Below are 21,607 nucleotides of genomic sequence, written 5' to 3'. Positions count from 1 at the left end.
AATAGAAGGCGGGCAAATGCGTGGCAGCAAGAAACTGACATTTTTTTGAGCATCTATTTTATGTTTAGGCCTTTCCAATGTTACCTCTACAACAACCCTGTGAGAATGGCATTATTATTCCTAATCATATTAAGGAGGAAACTGAGGCTCAGAGAAGTGCAGTGATGGGCCTAACTCACACAGTTAGGAGGGAAGCAAGTTCTGACTTGTTCACAATGAGATCCAGCACCAACCAATTTAAAATCGTGGGGAGCATGACACTTCTTGGCTGCCCTGGCATCCTGGAAGTCCAGACCTGAGGGTGCTTTAGGGATCCTCTTAGCCCAACCTTCTCCTTTGACAGATAACGAAGCAAAACCTCAAGGGCCTGAGGCCTCTTGCCTACTTTGTGGTAGCAGAGGCTCAACTTGAAAGTCAGCTTTAAACTCCAGGGTCCTGCTGCTTTCTGGACCATGACACCACCTCACACAAAGCTCCCTAAAATTCTCCTAGCCCACAACCGTTTTCAAAAATGGAACGTTCCAGCAGCCACACCTGCTGGGAAGTGGAGTCTATTTTGTGCTGGAAGCCACTATATTTACCATACCTGACCTTGGTCTACATCAGACAACATTCTTCAGGATCTAGAGACTGTTACAACCAGCCTTCAGGGGGGTAGATGTGCTTCATTGTGTCAAGTATTTCCAGGCATAAGTGGCCTGGGGCTTGGAAATATTTTCAACATAGTATGCTTTTTGTTGTTTATGGGATTGGATATTTTAGATAAATATCAGCATGCATTCCAATGCAAACACAGACTTGCCTATAGCACAGGCAAGGAAATTAAAATTAACATCACATTCACTAGTGTTTATTCTGTTAACAAACCTTGCCAAATTTAGGTAGTTGGGATATTAGAAATCAACTTGTTTAACAGCCACTGTGGTGTATATTAAATGCAGTTAAATCAAGGGCATGCAACTAGTTTTTGGTGAGCAGTGAGGCACCCATCAATGTAGGTGTTTAGAACTATGCAACTAACGTGCACATCATAGTAGCCGAGCGCTGCCATTTTCTGAGTGTCTTCCCTGTTCTGGGCACTTCTTCCCCTACAAGCTATCATTTATTTTTATTTTTATTTATTTATATTATTTTTTTGAGATGGAGTTTTGCTCTTGTCACACAGGCTGGAGTACAATGGCACGATCTTGGCTCACTGCAACCTCTGCCTCCTGGGTTCAAGCGATTCTTCTGCCTCAGCCTCCTGAGGAGCTGGGATTACAGGCACCCACCACCACACCCAGCTAATTTTTGTATTTTCAGTAGAGACGGGGTTTCGCCATGTTGGTCAGGCTGGTCTCGAACTCCTGACCTCAAGTGATCCACCCGCCTCGGCCTCCCAAAGTGCTGGGATTACAAGCATAAGCCACCACGCCTGGTCTAAGCTATCATTTAATGGGAGATAGACTGCCTGGCTTCACCTCTCACTGTGCCATTTACCAACTGTGTAGCCCGGGGCAGTTTACTTATTCTCTCTGTGCCTCCGCTTTCCTCATCTGTAAAATGGGGGTGAGTCATGGTCCCTGCACTCATGGCAGGGTTGTGAGGGTGAAAGTAGATTCTCCTTCTGAGGCACTGGCGCAGGAGTTGGCTTATAGGCAGCACTCAGCACGCATCTGCGGTTATTACTACCTTGTGACTTTCATAACTATGCCATGTATGTTTTCTTTGACTCATTTAATAAGCTTATGCTATGGGCTGGCAGAGGGTTGACGCACCACCCAAAGCCACATGGCTAGATTGGGGCAGAGCTGGGGCTTGATCTCAGACCTTTGTAACTGTGAATCTAAACCCAGCAAAGAACCAGAGCAGGCTGGTCTGTGATTTCAGGCAGGTAGATGGGGGACCCAGGCAAAGCGGCTTTGAGCATTCACCTGTTGTTTGTCCTGGGGTTGTGGGGGACACATTTAATGAGAAGAAATACTGTTGGCCCCAGGGGAACTCCACTTTGGAAAAGAACTGCTCTTGTGGCTAGGAAAACACCTCCATATGCTCATTTGACTTGGAATGTGAGGCCCTCTGGGCAAAGCTGATGACATGGACCATGTGGCTCCTTCATATAGCAAATATTTTGTAAAACCCCCTTACCATCTTGCCACTAAATACAATGTATTTACACATATAATCTCTTCCCAAATTCATATAATTCCCTGGTTGTAATAGAAAAGAGACATTAAAATAAGGTGATTTATCATAAAATAGTATGTGTGCCAATACCTAGGCACCGGGCGGGACCACCTGAGAGGGTATATTTGAAGTGATCAGATACATGCCCCAAGTTACAAAGAATGTGTTGGGATTGAAGAGAAGTTAGACACAAATCAGTTGAAAATTGTTGCGTCTTTTCCTTAATAGTTAACAGTTTGAGAGCCGGTGAAGTGTGTGTGTGCATAAAGCACAGAATTCCCTAGGATGCGGCTGGGCACAGGCGTGTTATCGGGGACTCATGTGCCTCGGGCAACTTCCTTGTCAGTGATGTATTTTTTCTGAAATGGTGATTCAAATCTTGGTAAAGTTCCAAATAAAACAAAATGCAATCTTCTCTAAATTTACACAGGAGTTACATTCTGGGAAACTCAGTGTGTATTAAAAGTGCAAAAGCTACTTGGTGTTTATGTTTAAGGCTGAGTTAGACTCTAGTCAGACCATTATAAACAGTTTTCTCACCTACATGGGTATACGGTGGATCATTCAAAAGTGTGTGGGAGATGGACTGCAAATCAAAACACAAAAGGTAAAACTATAATGTTTACAACATTTCTGGAAAGACACAAAGGAGTAGGCAAAGATGACTTGACAGGACTAAAACTTATTAACCATAAAGAAATGGTTGATGGATTTTATTACTTGAAAATTGACTCATCAAATGACACTCTTATGAGGATGAAAAGACAAGTCACAGAAGGAGAGAAAATATTTGCAATCCATATATTCATCAAAGAAGTCATAGCCAGAATAGAGCTACAAATCAGTAAGAGAAAAAGCCAACAACATAATAGAATACTGGCCAGAAGACTTGAGTAGGACCTTTGCAAAAGATGATATCTGAATGGCCAATGACCATAAGATGATACCACATGTTCCAGAATGGCTAAAATAAAACAGGCAAACAATACTAAGTGTTGACAAGGAAGTGGAGCAAGGGGAATTCTCATACTGTGCAAGTGGGAATGTCAAATGACTAAACTTTGGAAAATTCTTTGCAGTGTCTACTAAGGTTGCACCTACCTATGCCTGTCCCATGATCTGGCTGTTTATTCTTAGGTATATTCCCAGAAGAAATGTGTACATCTGTGCATCAAGGAACATGTGTGAAAATGTTCAAGGCAGCATTGTTTATAATAACTTCAAGCTGGAAACAACCCATGTGTCCATCAAGAACTATATGCAGCAACATGAAGAATCCACAAACATGAGAATGAGTGAAAGAAGCCAGACACAAAAAAGGGCACACAGCGTGATTCCATTTATGAAAGGTTTGAAAACAAGCAAAACAAATTGCAGTGCCTAAAAGAGCAGCAGATGTACACAATTGTGCTGATTTTTCTCTCATTTAAAACGGTTCCACAAGTAGTTAGTCCAGGGCTGGTGTCATGGCTCCAGGGTCACTGGGGCATCGTGTTTCTTCATGATTTCTGCTTCACCATGCTTAGCCTTTGCTTTCATCCTCTAGTGTGCCTCGTGGCTCAAGATGGCTGCTAGAGCTCCAGCTGTCTCTTATGCATTCCTGACTGTAGAATGGAGGAAGGAGGAAAGGGCAAAGGGACGCTTTATCTGGTTATTCTTGTTTAAAAGAGCATCCTTGATCATACTTAATGAGAATCTGGAGTAATTTCCAGGAGCTCACAGAGAGGGTGCAAGAGCAACAAGGCCTCACAAATACAGAAAAGCAGTCTTCCAGGCAATTATAATAGATCTGGGTAGGCATATTGCAAAGACTATTGCAGGAAAATGGAGCTTATTTAGAAATCGATAGTTGAGTATCTGTGATTTTAAAATGAGCACAGGGAGACACTGTTGATGCCCAGAATCCTCTACAATTAGCAGCAAGAGCTCTGGGAAACCCAGGGAGGAGGCAGAGGGAAGAAGGTTAGGTTCAGTTGAATCTGGATGCTGGAAGAGAAAGAGGATCCAGCTAGATCTAAACAAGAGCATCCTCAGATGCACCTGCTCAGGGGGCCCCCCACTCCTTAGCGACGAGGGTCTGGTGTGAATGCTGGTTCACTGCCATGTGACAAGCACACCTGTGTCCAACCCATCCCACCCAGGCACCAGGTAAACATCTTCCCAGAGGGCTGAAAGTCAGGCCAGTGGGCCCTTTCCCAGGACACTTGGGACTCTCCCCTGGGCAGTAGCCTTGTTACAGAATTCTATCTGTAAATTTAACCAATGCAAAACCATATCCACGGTTTTGTGGTGGGATGTTAGGATGACAGCCTTCCTCCTGTGGGGTTGAGACATTCTGGAGCTTCGTGAAAGTTCACCATCTGGCTTCCTCTTGGCTGAGCATGGGAACAACCTTCCCATCCGGATGTCCCCATGAGGCAGCACGTTGCCACAGGTACTTGGGTTGGATCTAGCCCTGCTACTGAGCTTCCCGGGTGAGCCTGAGCAAGTCAGCCAACACCATGGGCCTCAGATCCCCCTTTTAAACAGTGAAGAGGGGAGTACCTGCATCACAGAGCTGCCAGAAGGATCAGAGGTATACGTGTCAGGAGGAATTGCACGCAGCACTAGACATTAAATGGCGCTGTCGTGGTGTGGCAGCATGCTTCTGAGGTTTCTGGGGTTGTCGTGTTTTGTTAATAATTTATTGAGCTCTCATTCACATACCACACAATTCACTCCCTTACAGGGCACAATTCAGTGACCTTTAGAGTATTCAGAGCTGCGCAACCATCATCAGATTCAACTTCAGAACGTTTTCACGACCCTGGGCGGAAGCCCTGCACTTCACAGCCACCTGCCCCAGCCCCTCCATCCCCGACCCCGGCCATCCACGTTCATCTGTTCGGTGAGTATCTTCTGAACATCTGAATGCCAGCAGTGTTCTTGGTGCTGGTGGGAAGCTCTGTCCCTGAAAATGCAGGGCACGGGCAGCGGTTCAAAGGGAAGACCACATATCACAGGTCTCAACAGTTCGGAGTTCAAATCAAGCTAATAGCCGTTAAGTAAAATAGGTCCTAAGGGCTCCCTTAACACATGTACCTTTCCAGCTATCGGGAAGGCCAGGTTCAAGTTCCAAGTTGTCAGACGTCTCGAATCTCTGGTTGGAATGTGTCCCCGTGGGGAGGGTCATCTTGGCCAACGACAGCCCCCTTCTCTTCTCATGCTGGCTGCATCACATGCTGTGAGGGGCCCTTGCATGATGTGTGACCCCCGGGCTCTGTTTTTACCTGCTGTGAACACCCATTCTTGGCCAGGGGGCAGGACAAACCTGGGGCACATCCGATCCTGTGTTCCCTGGAAATAGGCTTGAGCCTTTTGAGGGCCTAGGATGAGCCCCTCCAAAACCCTGGATCCATTTAGATTTGGGGATGACTCGGGGTTATTTGCCCATTCAGCCTCTGCCCTCCACCAACCCTGGAGGTGAAGGGCTGGGGCGGGTCAGGGACACACGTGATGTGGAGAACCTGCCCCAGAACAGGGTCAGCTGCAGTTGTGCAGCTCCCGGCCCACTCGCCTTCCTTTGTGACATGCATCCTGCGGCCTCAGCTCTCCTGCACACCTCCTTTCCTTCCTGTCCCATGGGGCCCTCACGGCCATCCTTCTGTGACTGCATCATGACCCTGAATTCTGCTCTTGGACCCCAGGGGGTGCAGGCCTTTTGTAGAACACTCCAGACAGAGCCACTTCCAGATCAAGTGTTGAAACTCAAATTAGCTACAGCTCGGAGGGACATGGGGGAGTGGGAAGACCCCAGCCCCCATGGAGGCAGAGAGACCTGTGTTTGGGGAGGTCGCTTGTACCTCATATCTGGGCAATCTAGCACAGGGCTCTTCATTTCTGAGAAGTCTTTTCCCTACATGTTCTTCCTCCATAGGCTTGTAGAGAAGATTAAGACAAGGTGACCCCTGCAACCTCTTAGCCCAAAGGCCCAAAGCTACTTCTGCCTACATCCTTCTCTTGAGTTTTAGTTTTTAGATTTTCCTGATTCTCCCCCATTTTGTTACTAATAATTATAACACATTTTTGCAAGACACTGTTCTAAGTACTTTATACACGTCTACTCTTTAAATACTTACCTTGACTTTTTTTCAGATAATCAAGTCAATGTGTAGGTACACTTTTGAAATTAGTAAGTGACATGGTTTGGATGTCTGTCCCCTCCAGACCCCATGTTGAAATTTGATCCCCAATATTGGAAGTGGGGTGAATGGGAGGAGTTTGGGTCATGGGGGTGGGGTGAATGGGAGCAGTTTGGGTCATGGAGGTGGGGTGAATGGGAGGAGTTTGGGTCATGGAGGTGGGGTGAATGGGAGGAGTTTTGGTCATGGGGGTGGGGTGAATGGGAGGAGTTTGGGTCATGGAGGTGGGGTGAATGGGAGCAGTTTGGGTCATGGGGGTGGGGTGAATGGGAGGAGTTTTGGTCATGGAGGTGGGGTGAATGGGAGGAGTTTTGGTCATGGGGGTGGGGTGAATGGGAGGAGTTTGGGTCATGGGGGTGGGGTGAATGGGAGCAGTTTGGGTCATGGAGGTGGGGTGAATGGGAGGAGTTTGGGTCATGGAGGTGGGGTGAATGGGAGGAGTTTGGGTCATGGAGGTGGGGTGAATGGGAGGAGTTTGGGTCATGGAGGTGGGGTGAATGGGAGGAGTATGGCTCAAGGGGGCAGATCCCTCATGAACAGATTAAGGCCCTCCCTTGGAGTGAATTCTTGCTTGACTAATTCCCTCTAGAAATGGTTGTTAAAGAGCCTGGCATCCGGCTCCCCACTCACTTCATCTCTCACTACGTTATCTCTGCACACCGACTCCCCTTCCCCTTCCTCCATGAATGGAAGCAGCCTGTGGCCCTCACCAGATGCAGATGCCTAACTGTGAACTTCTCCAGACATCAGAATCATGAGCTGAAGAAAGCTTTTTTCTTGGTAAATTACCCAGGCTCGGGTATCACTTTCTAGCAATACAGCACGGACCAAGACAGTCAGTGTGCCCATGCGGAACAGCGTGTCAACAGTCACCTGTGCACTTGATAAAAAAGCACATTCTCAGGCTCCAGCCCATGCCTACTGAATCAGAAACTCTGAGGGGGCCCAGCAATCTCTGTGCCCACATGACCTTCAGCTGACTCTGATGTGCACCCAAGTTTGAGAATGATGGCCTAGTTTCCCCGTGTACTCAGCTACCTTATGTGATTAATACAGGCTGAGGGTACCTTATCTGAAAGTGTTTCAGGCTTTGGATTTTCAGACTAGGGATGCTCAACCTGTAATTATTACTAATAATAGTAAATGCTTATTTGTCTCTTGCTATGTGCCAGGGGCTCTGCTAAGTGCTTTGACATGGAGTGTCTTCCTTATTCTCAAAGCATTTGATGAGGCTGTTAAAGTCCCCATTTTACAGGCAAAAGAACAGGCACAGAAAGACTGGGTGACTGTTTAAGGTCACACAGCCTCCAGCGTGTGCCTCCTTTTCCACAGTGGTTGCAATGATGACAGGGAGGCATGGCAACATTTTACATAATTTTTTTAAAATTTATTCCCAGAAAGCCTTGCAATCTCAAGGATTTTTTCTTAAAAATGGCAGTTGACCAGAAAATGTAATTGAAGGGAACTGGCCCATTCTCAGGGCATCTGGATAATTCAGGCTTTCCTGTGGTCTAGGTGGCCAAGCCAGATGCCTGCAGGTCCCGGCAGGAGACATAACACAGCGAGGTGGTGCCAGGGTGAGGACTGTGGTGAGCTGGAGAGTGTATGCCCAGTCCAAGGGGAGCAATGGCTGGCTCCGCAGCTCTAGCGAGAGGGAGGTGTTGCCATGGGGGGATGTGGGTGTCTTTTACCTCATTTTATAAGAAAAAAAACCCCAGATATCTGGGTGTTACATGAACTCTCCCAAGTTTAAAAATCTTTCAATGTTAAACTCTCTGAATTCTATCTTTCAGGCACCATGAAGGCTGAACAAAGGATACCTGGGAGCAAAACCTGGGCCATGGGCTGCCCATTGCCATCTCTGGGCAGCCCTCCTTGATGGTGTGGAGTCCGCAGTCTGCATTGGTTAACTTACCTGTGCTTCCTCAGATCCAGTCTGGAATTAATTATTGAATTGTATGCAGTTTCAATGCCATTCTCAAGCAAACAGCCAACTATGCGGGGGAATAAAACGGAGCAGATAATTGAGTTGGGTTCCGGAGACCCCAGACCGTCTTCACTGCAGTTGCCAGGTTCCCTGCAGGCCAGGTCCGTGGATGTCTTGTGGCTCAGCGCCTGCAGCTCCGACTCCGTGGAGCCCCGCGGCGTGGAAGAGGCGTTGCGCGCGCCCTCTAGTGGAGAGAGGAGGTCACTGCCGAACGCCAGCTACGGACTGTCGAGAGTTCCTTGGGCCTTGGCTCCTGCCGGGAGCAGCCCTGGGGCCGGGATCCAGGATGCAGAGGCGGGAAAATGAACTGCCCGGCCACCAGGAAGACGGTCCACCCTCTGCCAGTCGAGAACTACTCAAACTATTGACAATGTCAACAACAATAATTATAACAATCGTGTTAATAATGAGTAGCATGACAAATATGGGAATATTTAACAGTTTGTGATTTTCAGCTCACAAGGTTTCGCCTACTGTGTAGATTACTTGGGGCTCTACAGGCCAATAGGCCATGCACAGATGGATAGAAAGACGTTTGTTAGGAGACACTGGCTCACACGATTGCAGATACTGTGAAGTCCCACGACCTGCTGTTTGCAAGTAGAGGATCAGGGAAGCCAGTGGAGTAGGTCAGTCCAAGCCCAAAGGCCGAGAACCAGAGGAGCCGATGTCTGGGGGCAGGAGAAGGTGGATGGCCCAGCTCAAGCAGAGACAATGGCGTTCACCCTTCCTCTGCCTTTTGTTCTCTTCAGGCCCTCGGCAGATTGCAGGACGCCTGGCTGGCACACTAGGGAGGGCGATCTTGACTCAGCCCACGGATCCAGCTGCTAACTCCTTCCAGAAACACCCTCACAGATACACCTAGAAATAATGTGGGTTTTATTATTATTATTTTTTTACTTTTAATTGCATTTATTTTAATGCTGGATGTATTCCCACGTTGCCAGCTCCTGAGCATCCCTGAGCCCAATCAAGTTGACACATAAAATTAACCATCACGCAGTGTCCGTTCAATCATTAAAAATATGCAACACTCGGCTGGGCGCGGTGGATCACGACTGTAATTCCAGCACTTTGGGAGGCTGAGGCAGGTGGATCACAAAGTCAGGAGTTCAAGACCAGCCTGGCCAACATGGTGAACTGCCGTCTCTACTAAAAATACAAAAAATTAGCTGGTCGTGGTGCTGTGCACCTGTAATCCCAGCTACTCAGGAGGCTGAGGCAGGAGAATTGCTTGAACCCACGAGGCAGAGGTTGCAGTTAGCAGAGATCACGCCATTTCAGTCCAGCCTGGAGACAGAGCAAGACCCTGTCTTGAGACAAAACAAACAAACAGACAGACAAAAAAACATGCAACACTCTAGTAACACATGAACGTATTCTCACGGAACAAGATTCAAACAGAATGAATGAACATATTGCAAATGCTTTTAAGTGTTTTTGAAAACTTTCATTTTGAAACAATTTCAAACTTAGTTGAAAAGTTGCAAGGATGGCACAAAAACTTTCTATTAATATATACCTTTTAGCAGGATTCCTCAGTTGTTGACAATTTGCCACATTTGCTTTATAATTTTTGCTCTGTCTCCAAATACATACTTTTTTTTTTTTTTTTGAGATGGAGTCTCGCTCTGTTGCCCAGGCTGGAGTGCAGTGGCTGGATCTCAGCTCACTGCAAGCTCCGCCTCCCAGGTTCATGCCATTCTTCTGCCTCAGCCTCCCGAGTAGCTGGGACTACAGGCGTCCGCCACATCGCCTGGCTAGTTTTTTGTATTTTTTAGTAGAGACAGGGTTTCACCATGTTAGCCAGGATGGTCTCAATCTCCTGACCTCGTGATCCACCTGTCTCGGCCTCCCAAAGTGCTGGGATTACAGGCTTGAGCCACCGCGCCCGGCCAAATACATACTTTTAAGATCTGAGCCATTTGAAGTATAATGCCCCTTTATAATAGCTCTGTGGATCTTTCCTAAAAACAAGTCATTATCTTCCATAACCCAGTACAGTTGTTCAAATCAGGAAAATTAACATGAATGCAGTAGTATTCTCTCCTCTGCAGACCGTATTCAGATTTCACCACCTGTCTCAATAATACCATCCTTTTTAGCACTTTTTGGCTGATTCCCACTACAAACTACGAAAGTACAAGTGTCTTTCCTCTGCCTTGCCCAGAAGTTCCTCTTCCAGTCATAGGGGAGGTGCCTTCGAAAGGGTCTTTCATTTTTCTCAATGCAAGCACATTCCCCACTTCTCAATTTGCCTTGGGAGCTCTTATTTCAGTATCTTCTCAATCCTTCGAAGCAGGACTCCTCCCTAGCCGTATTCTACACAGAAGGAAACAGAAACTCAGCGTGAGGACGGCTCCTGCCCTGTGACCTCAGGTCCCCCAGCCACCTTGCTAAAGGTTGAACAGTGCCCCCAGCCCCTACCCTGATACATTTCAGCAAATTTATATGCAAGGCCCCTTTCCAGGCCCTGGGAACATGAAGAAGTTGCTGGTGGCTGTGCTGAAAGACTTCCCAGGCTAGTGCAAGGGACAGGAGAGGGTGGCCCCGCTGGAATCTCAGTGAGGAGTCCTGCGGAGGGATGCGGTTCAAACCGTCAAGTCCTCTGGTGACCTATGGGTGTGGGGGCCGCACCAGAGGGCCTTAAGGGGTAGCCCTGCAGGTCTCAGCCCCATCCTTGGTGGAAGTGTTGGCTGGGGTCTCTGGAGTTGAGTGGGGTGGCGGAACTGGGGACTTGGATGCCAGGAGAGGGAGGATGGGCAGGAGAGGTGTTCAGGAAAGGAGTGCAGGGAGGGTGGAAGAGCCGCTGTGTGAGTTTACCCCAGCTCCTTGAGCAGCTGTGGGCCTCCTGCCCAGTCCCCATGCTGGGACCAGGAGAGCAGAGCATGCAGAGAAGGCTGTACAGCCTGCAGCCTCGGCCAGCATGTGATAGGGGAGCTCTGGGCAGGGACAAAGCTGCAGTCCCTGTCCCTGAATGTCAGAGGGGAGAAGGGGATAGAAAGGAGAAAATGGGGCAAAGAGAAAAGAAAGCGGTGGCGCGCACACCCCCAGGCCCTTTGCTCCACTTTCCATGCTATATGAGACACTTCCCAAATGTCATGCTCCCTGGGACCCTGAGGATGGGGGCAGTATCAGAGGAATTAATTCAGTCACAGGACGACAGGAGTCCAGCTCCGACTCGGTCCCAGTGGAGCATCGTAGAAAACCAACCACCAGTGTCTGAGGAGCCCACTTTGGCGTCCGGCGGGTCACCAGGAGGAGTTTACTAGATTCCTGAAAATCATAAGTGAGCATCCCTGCTTTGTGGAATTTCAGTTGGTGAGTGACAACGCCAGCTATGCAATTTGTCCTTCAACCTTTCATTTATGCCACACCGCGTGCTGGGCTCTCTGCAGGTGCTGGTGAAACAGACGTGAAAAGGCACAACCCCTGCCTCGGGCTCTGGTGGGAAGACCAACAGGTAAACTGCAGGTCTGATACAGAATGACAGGTGCCACTTGGAGTGAGTATGGGTGGCAGAAACCCAGAGGGCACCGCCTGCCCAGCCTGGGATTGGGAAAGGAATCTGATTAGTTTCTCATGGCTGTTGTAACAGATGACCACAACCTTAGTGGCTTAAAGCAACATGAATGTATTCTCTTACCACACTGAAGGTGGGCAGTGTGAAATCAGTTTCCCTGGCTATAGGTGTCATCTGAGCCCGTCTCTTCCGGAGGCTCTAGGGCAGAGTCCGCTTCCTGGCCCTGCTCAGCTTTGGGAGGCTGCCTGCATTCCTTGCCTGCAGCCCTCTTTTCCATCTTCAAAATGCACCCCTGCAACCTCTGCATCCAACATCGCACGGCCTTCCCTACTGTACTCAAATGCCCCTCAGCCTCCCTCGTTAAGGACACTTGTGATGACATTTAAGACCCATCTGGATAATCCAGGACAATCTCGCCATCTCCACATCCGTACCCACACCTGCAAAGTTCCTTTTGTCACAGAAGGTAGCATTCCTGGGTTCCAGGGATTGAGACGTGGACATCTTTGTGGTGGGCATTACTCGGCCTGCACAGCTGCCTAGAGCAGACGGCTCTGGGATGGCAGGCAGGAAGAGTGAGGGTGCTCCTGGGTGAGGGCCTTGGTGGGGTGGCAAAGGCAGGAAGGGGAAAGCCTGGCATAGTCAGGGAAGGACAGATGAGCAGGAAAGGCTGGCAGGGGCCAGATCCCATAGGGCCTTGAAAGCTCAGCTTGGTCCGGAAGGAAGTGGGTCTTGCCTGAAACCTAAACATCGAGTGAAGGCTGTTGTCTCAGCCAGGGCCCCAGCAGGACACAGACAACACACTCAGATGGGTAACTGAAGTGCAGGCTGATAAAGACGCTGTCTGCAAAGGGGTGGATGGGGTTAGGGAAGCCAACAGGGCATGGAGCATGCCTGGGACTGACACAGCTGTGAGGTGCTACTGCCTCTTTGGGGAGCTGTGTCTACCCCTAGCCCTGAAGAGAGGAGGCCAGGGAACGGCTATCAGAACCCAGAGAGGGTGGTTGTGTGGAGAAGGCACATATGAGTCTGCAGTAAAGGGACGCAGCCTACATGTGGCAACCTGGAAGGGAAGGAGCGGGGGTAACAGATGTCCAAGTCCATTCTTCCTGCCCTGAGGGCCCGCCCATGCTTCTGTTGGCCAAATCCCACTTGAAGCCAGAGAGCAAGAGTGATTGTCCACACGGAATGGCTGGGTGGGCACAGCAGGGAGAAGGAAGATGGGGTGGGGACAGAGAAACCCAGCACAGGTGTCACATGGGCAGTGGCACCACCAGATCATTGTGGAGAAAGATCACAGTGACCATGATGTGGAGGGTGGACCCGCGTGGGACAGAGGAGGACGTGGGGAGGTTGGGGCATTCCAAGTGATTTAAAAAGCACGTTAAAAAAAATGCATTGCCCTAGTTAGTGGTCCATTGACTCGAAGAGGTATCTGGGATTGTTCTGCTCCCAGCTTTGTCTGGTAGGGTGGAATTCATTCCAAAGTTGCTGTTGTATATCACACCAAATGTCTCCCTTGCAAAGGTGCAGCGCCAGTGGAAGGCCTCAGGCAGGCTTGGTTGCAAACAACAGAAACCACTTGTATTGAGTTTAAGCAGAAATGGGATTTATCACTGGCTACTTGAATGACTTGGGAACTGGGCTCTGGAATATGGCCCAAATGTGCCACCCACTGCAGAGCAGCTCCAGGAAACAATACTGCAGCCTGCCCTGAGCAGGGCAACCACAGAGGGGCTTCCAATGCTACCCTGGAGCCTGCCCTGAGCTGGGCAACCACAGAAGGGCTTCCAATGCTACCCTGGAGCCTCAGCTGCCTCCCCACCGGGGTGGATCCCACGGGACCTTGCTTCGTCCTGGAGCCCCTGGCTCCGAATCTGAGTCTGGTGCGGGTACATCTATCTGGTGAGTTTGGTCACATGCCTGCACCCTCCTTTCTGAGAAATAGAGTTTCTGGCTCCTCTAGACAGTCAGGGACTCAGGAGGCAGGAGCTCCCCAAAGAAAAGAAGATGTTCGGAGCGCTGGACAAGAAGAAAGCAGGATGAATGTTCATTACAGGTAAATAAGGTAAATTCCTTTAAAGCTCAGACTGTCAGGTACCCCCAGGAGAGATGGCATGTGTGTGAGTGTCATGCATGTGAGTGTCACGCGTGTGAGTGGCGTGTGTGTATCATGCATGTGAGTGGTTTCATCCTTAGGAAGAAAAACATGGGAGGAACCTGCAGTGTGCAGCCTCTGTCCAGACCCACCTGCTGAAGGGCACAGGCACCCCAAAGTATCCCTGTGATCTGGTCCAGGGAGCATTGGGACTGAGTTTTCAGATTAGCCTCTGTGCAGCCTGACTTCCCATGGGCATGGTAGAGTGCTGGGAGCATTGATTCAATTATTCCCTTGAGCACTCTTCACCCTGCTCTCTCCAGAAAGGTACTGAACGTCTAACTGCTCTATACTCTGGGAGGAACATGAACATGATTCCACCTCAGTTCCAAGCTTTCTGAGACCCATCCTGGGAACCAGCAAGCACACCAATACTCCACCTTCTGCATCAGTCACTTCCGAGGAGGCCAGTGGGCACAGTTCATGCTGCTGAGTGAGATGCTGCCCAGAGGCCACGGGCAGGGCTGCATTTTCTGATTCTTTTGTATTTGTAGCAAGATACTCGTAGTGGAAGAGCCCAATACCTGGGCTTGCCTAAAAATCTCCTTAGCTAGATCATTCCATTTATGAGCTTTCCATCTTGCTGCAGTGTTGCTTAATTTCTGCCTCTCCATAACAAGAATCACCTTTCTTGAAAGTGAGAATGTTTTGTTCTCACTTTCCTATAAACCCTCACCAACATCCTCCTCCCACTACCGGCCTCTCCAATGCCCTTTAGGCTTTCTCTGACACTTTCTTCAAAGTCGTTTCAGCTTCTGCCCTCTGCTCAGTTCCAAAGACACTCCCACATTGGTAGGTTTATGTTCCATCAGCACCCCACTTCTGGTACTAAACTTTGTATCAGCTATCTACTGTTACATCACAGCCAAAACCTAGTGACTTAAAACAGACACAAACATGCATATCTTTCACAGTCTCTGTGAGTCGGAAATTCAGGAACAGCTTAGCTGGGTGCTCTGGATCCAGGTCTTTCCTGAGGTTGCAGTCTAGATATGAGCTGGGACAGTGGTCCTCTGAAGGCTGGAAGATCCACTTCCAAGGTGACTGACTCAGATGGTTGGCAAGTTGGTGCTGGCTGCAGCAAAGGCCTTGTTTTCTCCCCATGTGGGCCTCTCCACAAGGCTACTTGAGCAGCCTCACAACATGGTAGCTGGCTTCCCCAAGGCAAGTGATTCAAGAGCAAAGGTGGAAGTCACAATGCCCTTATGACTTAGCCTTGGATGTGACACACCATCACTTCTGCAGTGTTCTACTGGCAACACTGACCAGCTCTGATTCAGTTTCAGAAAAGAGGACACGAAAGCATGAATAACAGGAGGTAAGGTTCATTGAAGACCTGTGGACCATCTGGTAGCTCTCTCCCACCAATAGTCAAAAGAAAAAATTAGGTATAAATATATGTGTATGTGTGTGTGTATATATATGTATGTGCACACATACATATAAACATATGTATATATAATTTTACAAATATATATTTATTATAAAAGTAATTTATGTTATTTGTAGAAATTTTTAAAAAATTTAGAGTAGCAAAAATAAGACAGTAAAGACTACCCCACAGTAACCCCATTCAGAGAAAAATCATTATCAACATTTTGGGGCATATCTTATCAGCCTGAACTTTAAACATTTTTACAAAAGTGGAATAATACTGGACAAAATCTTTCATGCTATCAATTTTTTCATTTACTAGTACAGTCAAAAATGCAGTTTTATTGCATCTTTTTTAACGGTGACATTATATTCCTGCCAATGATTAAGATGTAATTGATTTTTCCAGTGCCCTATTGCTGGACATGTAAAAGTTCTCAAATTGTTACATCATTAACAAAACTGGAATGACCATCTTTGGAGCTAACTTGCTATCTATATCCCTGATCTTTCCTTAGGATGGATATAGAATACCAGCATCAGCAAGTGTACACGATTTAAAGCACATTTGGTATCTATTATCAAGCTGCCCTTCAGAGAGGTTGTCTCTGTTACACGTTCCACAGCTGTGACTGAGAAAGCCTGTTGTCGCATTTGACAATCCAGGTTACTATCATTAAAACTTGAGTTTGTAAGAGCAACACACCATGAGATAATATTTGTAGCCAATGTAACTGACAAAAGACTAACATCCCATAATATTAGAGCACCTACAAACCAAGAAGATAAACATCCCTTTGGGAAAGTGCAAAAATATGAACATAAAGTTTACAGAAGAAAAAACACAAATGGCTCATAAACATACAGAAAGATGATTTTGTTTCCTGGCAATTGGGGAAATGCAAACAAAAACTACAATGAAATGTCGTGGTATTGTGTATCAAATTTGCAGAGCATAAAATAGATTACATTCACAACCAGCAAGTACAACCCAAACTTCAACCTCACTAGACTTCTTGCCATTCCCCAAACCATATCCCTGCTCCTCTCCACAGTCTGTTCCTTCTGCCTGCATGCCCTTGATGGCACCAAGGAGGATGGGCACTCTAACACAACTGCTGGGAATGGGAATGTTTCAACCTCTTGGGAATAAAATCTAACAGTATTTGTTGGAATGTAACCTGTGCATACTCCACAGTTGGGCCGCTACCCTGCAAGAACCCCTCTGGCTGCTGCACAAAGCTCTTCTTTGCATCCTTTTTTATACTAGTGGAACCCTGGACACAGCCTGCATATGGATCAAAAGGGGAGTGGTTATAAATATACTATGGTCCATCTCTAGGCTAGACTGTGATGCAATAGTTAAAGTCAAGTAATGCAGAAGAGTGATTAAGCATTCGTGCTCCAAAGCCATATGGCCTAGGTTTAAATCCCAGCTTTGCCACTTACTTGCTGTGTGATCTTGTGCAACTCACTTAGCCTTTCTGTGTCACAGTTTCTCCATCTGTATAATGTATGATAACACTAGCCCCTACCTCATAGGGTCATTGTGAAGATTAAATGAAATTAATATTGCATATATCACAGAGTGATCCTCCTCAAAAGTTATTTATTACATGAAAATTTATTAGATGAAAAAAGAAACTTCTAGAAATTATCTATCTACATACATATTCAGATGGGATTTGTGTAAAGAATTTAACCAATAAACCCAAATTACACACACATGCACATACACACACACACGTGCGTAGAAGTAGAAATAGGAAGATCCAGGACACACATGCGAGGCAGGTGGAATGGGGACATTAAAAGGAGGACTTCCACGTTTAATTCTGAATGGTTTGACCGTTTTATTTGTGCAATTAAAAAAAAAAATCAAAGCAATAAATCACTGTAAAAGAAACCGGCCAGGTTTTGAGTCTCACCATTCTACCCTGGGCTCACCCTTCTCTCTCACTGAATCTCAGGTGTCTTCAAGATCATTTAGTTTAGAAGAAGAAGAAATGTCCCTGGACCCCACCAGTTGAACACCAATGCTTGGTGGGTTGGGGTCTTGTCCTTGCTAGCTCCTCCCGCCTGCTCAGAGTGCGCCCTCTGGTGGTGATACCTCGCAGTACTGCGCGCCTGCAGGACGTGTGGGGAAGGCGAAAAGCTTTCCTGATTCTCCCAGGGGCTCAGCCCAGGAGCCCTGGGCTTTGACTCCGGATCTGGTGCTAGTGGTGGTGCCAAATCTCCGTCCCTTGTGGAGGAAGAAAACTTTCTATTTGTTTTTAAGTTGTCTCTCTCTAGGGTTGTCAGATTTAGCAACTAAAATCACAGGACGCCTGCTTAAATTTGAATTTTAGAGAAATCACAAGTAACTTTTAGTATGAGTATGTTGCATGGTATCTACTAATTTTACACAGCTTATACTTATATTAAACAAAATTATTTGTGGTTTCTCTCAGGCTTAAATTCCACTGGGCACCTGTGTCTCATCTGGTGACTATGGGAGGAGATCTGTTGGGAAGGGGGTAGGGGAGGTGGTGAGAAAGGAAGGGAGAAGGCCTGGGTACGGTGTGTGATGGAAGGGCACGATGGTTCCGGTGAGTCTTTGGTTGCAGGAGACTGTAAATGGCATCTGCTCTCCAGGCAGCTGGAGCTGTCGGGCTGTAGAACAATGCTGTTCAGCCCTGGGAGCTTTGAAAACCTGATGTGCGGGTCTGATTCCCACAGATTCTGATGTCATTGGTTTGGTGGCATTGGGGTGAGGGTAGGCTCTGGCATTTTTAAAGCCCCAGGCAATTCAAATGTGCAGCCAAGATTGAGGACCACTACTCTAGAGGATCTGGGGTGTGTGCATGTGTGCGTGTGTGTGTGCATGTGCGTGTGTGCACCCACTCGTGTGTATGCCAGATGCCTTCAGCTTGTGTACTGCCAAGTTCACCAGTCTGGGGTCCTTCCCGAGAGCCTCCCAGTCCACATGTTATGGAAAAGCCTTGGGCCCTTTCCAAGATGTTTCTAGATTCCCCCAGGGCTTGTATTTTACTGGTCATCCCTGGCTCTGATTTCCTGTTCACACTGAGCACTCCATCTCATTCCTTTCTTCCCCCTGGGACTGTCTTTTTCTTTCTGCCTGTCAACTTAATGCTGGTCTTTCAATGACCACCAGCAGCACACAGCTGTCAAGTTTAGCAGATGCTTCCTGCGGGTCTGCAGTTAACAAGAGGTGTCATCCCCAAAGTAAATGATTCTACACTGAAGTCCCCATCTGGGCGGGGAACTCCTGCTAGGAGGAATTTATCACTGGCCTGTTTCCTCCTCCAATTCCCTCTGCCTCATTTGTACTTCCAGGCCCTCTCACTCTTTCAGAAATCACTTTGTCCCCTCCCAAAAAAAACAAAGAAACAAAAACAGAAACAAACCCTTCTTCCTCTAGCAGTCAGCATGCAGCTGCTGATCAAGTTCCAAATTGCAGTTCCTTTCTTAATCAGAACAGTTCAACTCATTTTTCCTATACTGCTCCTATGCGTACAGGTATTTCCGAGACTGATGCACGCTCTCTGGGAAGCATTGGGAATTCTGCACTTCTGGGCAAGCCAGCTCCAACTGCAGCCAATGTTTTAAAAATAGCATCTCTCCCTTCTTTCTATATGTACAAATCTTCAGGGATTTAGCAAATTCTCTTAAATAGCTAGAAGACCTTGCTGACTTCGATGCAAATATTCTGGCCAGAGAACTGAGGTCCTTGGATGAAACCCAATAATCAGAGGGGTCACAGTTTCCCTAGCCCGGGAGGAAGGCAGCTGGTGTCTCAGCAGATGTTCCTAAAGGCCTGGCTTTTTCCACATCTGTTCTGTGTGGTGAAGGAGAAGAGGAAGGGAGGAAGGGAACAGAGAGGAAACAGAGAGAGCTGAAGATTAAAACAATACTGTACAGGTCCCCGCTAAAGATGGACTCTCTGGCCGCCAGAAAAGGACTGAGAGATAAATAGAAAGAGCAAAATCTCGTGAGCATAAGAACCTGGGAACTGGAGGCTGGTTCACCCTCCCTCAGCTTCCAGGACCCAGAGGGAGGCAGGCACAGCCAGCCTTGGCCCTGTGGAATCAACACCTTCCAGTCAGGCTGCCAGAAAGCCAAATTCCAAATGTCTAACTGTATTTTGCACTTTTCCACAAGGTGACCTGCAGCTGCTCTGATGGCCTCTAGGATTCCGTAGGGTACTGTGAGTCCAGAAAACTTGACTTTCCAATTCTTCCCACTTAGCCAGCTGCCATTTTCCTTCCCTCCTAACCGCTTTCCTTCCTATCCTTTTTCCTCTCTATGTCCCCCCTTGTTTTAAAAGTTCAACATGAAACTTTACTCTGTACACTTATCAGTTTAGCAAAACTTAGAAAGTCAGCTAATGCCAAGTGTTGGCTGGAGTGTCGGGGAAAGAGGAACCCTTGTTCTTTGCAAGGGAGTATGAGAAGGTGCAGCCACTCTGGAGAGCCGTCTGGCAGGGGCGTTGGCCACTCAGGTGCCCATCCCTGCAGAAGATAGAAGTAAATGTGGTGGGTGCACACCTTGGAGAAGCATCTATCAGTCAGAAGCAAGGGAGGAAATGTCTACACAGATTTAGGTAACTTACGTTAGATACTATGTTCAAATTCAAGGATGAATGTCAGAGCACATAAAGGCTGCCTGTCGGGGAAGGGACTGCAATTGGAGAATGGGGATTGTAGTGGATTGAAGATGGTCCCAAATTCCTTGATGCTACCTGCATGGAGAGGTGAGGTGGGGTGACTGCTTGACCAATAGAATACAGCAGAAGTGGTGCTTGTCAGTTTCTGGGCCTGGGCCTTAACAGGGTGGCAGTTCACCTCGCCTGTCTTAGGACACTCTCTCTGGGAGCTTGAAACTGCCATGTAATCAACTGCCCTAATACCACCAGGTTGGAGAAGCCATGTTCAGGAGCTCTGGCTGGTGGTCCCAGCTAAGCCCAGCCTTGCAGCCAGCCCCCACCAGCCAATGTCACCACACATGTAAGTGAAGCCATCCTGGGATCTCTAGACCAGCCCAGCACACCTACAGGATGATTACCATGGAGTGACCTCAGTTGGCGCCACATTCATCAAGAGAATCAACCAGCTGAGTCATGCAAATCCCAAATCCACACAATTGAAATATGATAAAGTATCTAACTTTGGGGGTATATATTAGCCTGTTTTCATGCTGCTGATAAAGGCATACCTGAGACTGGGAAGAAAAAGAGGTTTAATGGATTTATAGTTCCACGTGGCTGGGGAGGTCGCATAATCATGGTGGAAGGTGAGAAGGAGCAAGTCACATCTTACATAGATGACGGTAGGCAAACAGAGAACTTGTGCAGGGGAATTCCTCTTTATAAAAACCATCAGATCTCATAAGACTTATTCACTATCATGAGAAGAGCACAAGAAAGACCCACCCCCATGATTCAATTACCTCCCACTGGGTCCCTCTTATGACATGTGCGAATTGTGAGAATTAGAATTCAAGATGAGATTTGAGTGGGGACACAGCTAAACCATATCATTCCGCCCCTGGACCCTCCCAAATCTCACGTCCTCACATTTCAAAACCAATCATGCCTTCCCAACAGTCCCCCAAAGTCTTAACTCATTTCAGCATTAACTCAAAAGTCCACAGTCTAAAGTCTCATCTGAGAAAAGGCAAGTCCCTTCCACCTATAAGCCTGTAAAATCAAAAACAAATTAGTTACTTCCTAGATACAATGAGGGTACAGGCATTGGGTAAATACAGCCATTTCAAATGGGAGAAATTGGCCAAAACAAAGGGGCTACAGGCTCCATGCAAGTCTGAAATCCAGTGGGGCAGTCGAATCCTAAAGTTCCAAAATGATCTCCTTTGACTTCATGTCTCACATCCAGGTCATGCTGATGTAAGAGGTGGGTTCCCATGGTCTTGGGCAGCTCTGCCCCTGTGGCTTTGCAGGGCATAGCCTTCCTCCTGGCTACTTTCATGGGCTGTTGTTGAGTGCCTGCAGCCTTTCCAGGAGTATGGTGCAAGCTGTTGGTAGATCTACCATTCTGGGGTCTGGAGGACCGTGGCCCTCTTCTCACAGCTCTACTAGGCGGAGACCCAGTAGGGACTCTGTGTGGGGCTCTGATCCCACATTTCCCTTCTGCACTGCCCTAGCAGAGGTTCTCCATAAGAGCCCTGCCTCTTCAGCAAACCTCTACCTGGAGGCATTT

At 47.7% G+C, this 21,607-nt stretch overlaps 1 protein-coding gene and 1 long non-coding RNA gene across 7 annotated transcripts in view; one reads left to right on the top strand and one right to left on the bottom strand.

The window, feature by feature from the left end:
- The window catches only part of LOC139363694 (uncharacterized), a 36,093-nt gene extending 31,067 nt beyond the window's left edge, over nt 1–5,026 (top strand). For both annotated transcript variants that reach the window (XR_011624447.1, XR_011624446.1), the window contains 2 exons: nt 3,304–3,515; nt 4,895–5,026. This is a non-coding gene — a long non-coding RNA (uncharacterized lncRNA). The remainder of the gene's footprint in view (nt 1–3,303; nt 3,516–4,894) is intronic.
- A 3,113-nt stretch (nt 5,027–8,139) lies between these two features.
- The window catches only part of LOC105480893 (biorientation of chromosomes in cell division 1), a 44,571-nt gene continuing 31,103 nt past the window's right edge, over nt 8,140–21,607 (bottom strand). For 3 of the 5 annotated variants that reach the window (XM_011740094.3, XM_071098082.1, XM_011740093.2), the window contains one exon: nt 8,140–10,656. In XM_011740094.3, coding sequence (XP_011738396.1) covers nt 10,620–10,656 — 37 coding nt within the window. In that variant the 3' untranslated portion in view covers nt 8,140–10,619. The remainder of the gene's footprint in view (nt 10,657–21,607) is intronic. The other 2 variants (XM_071098080.1, XM_071098081.1) reach the window with 2 other exon arrangements.

This window comes from Macaca nemestrina, chromosome 6 (assembly GCF_043159975.1).
Source record: "Macaca nemestrina isolate mMacNem1 chromosome 6, mMacNem.hap1, whole genome shotgun sequence".
In the NCBI taxonomy this organism is placed as follows: domain Eukaryota; kingdom Metazoa; phylum Chordata; class Mammalia; order Primates; family Cercopithecidae; genus Macaca; species Macaca nemestrina.
This window is presented reverse-complemented; position numbering and strand designations above follow the sequence as displayed.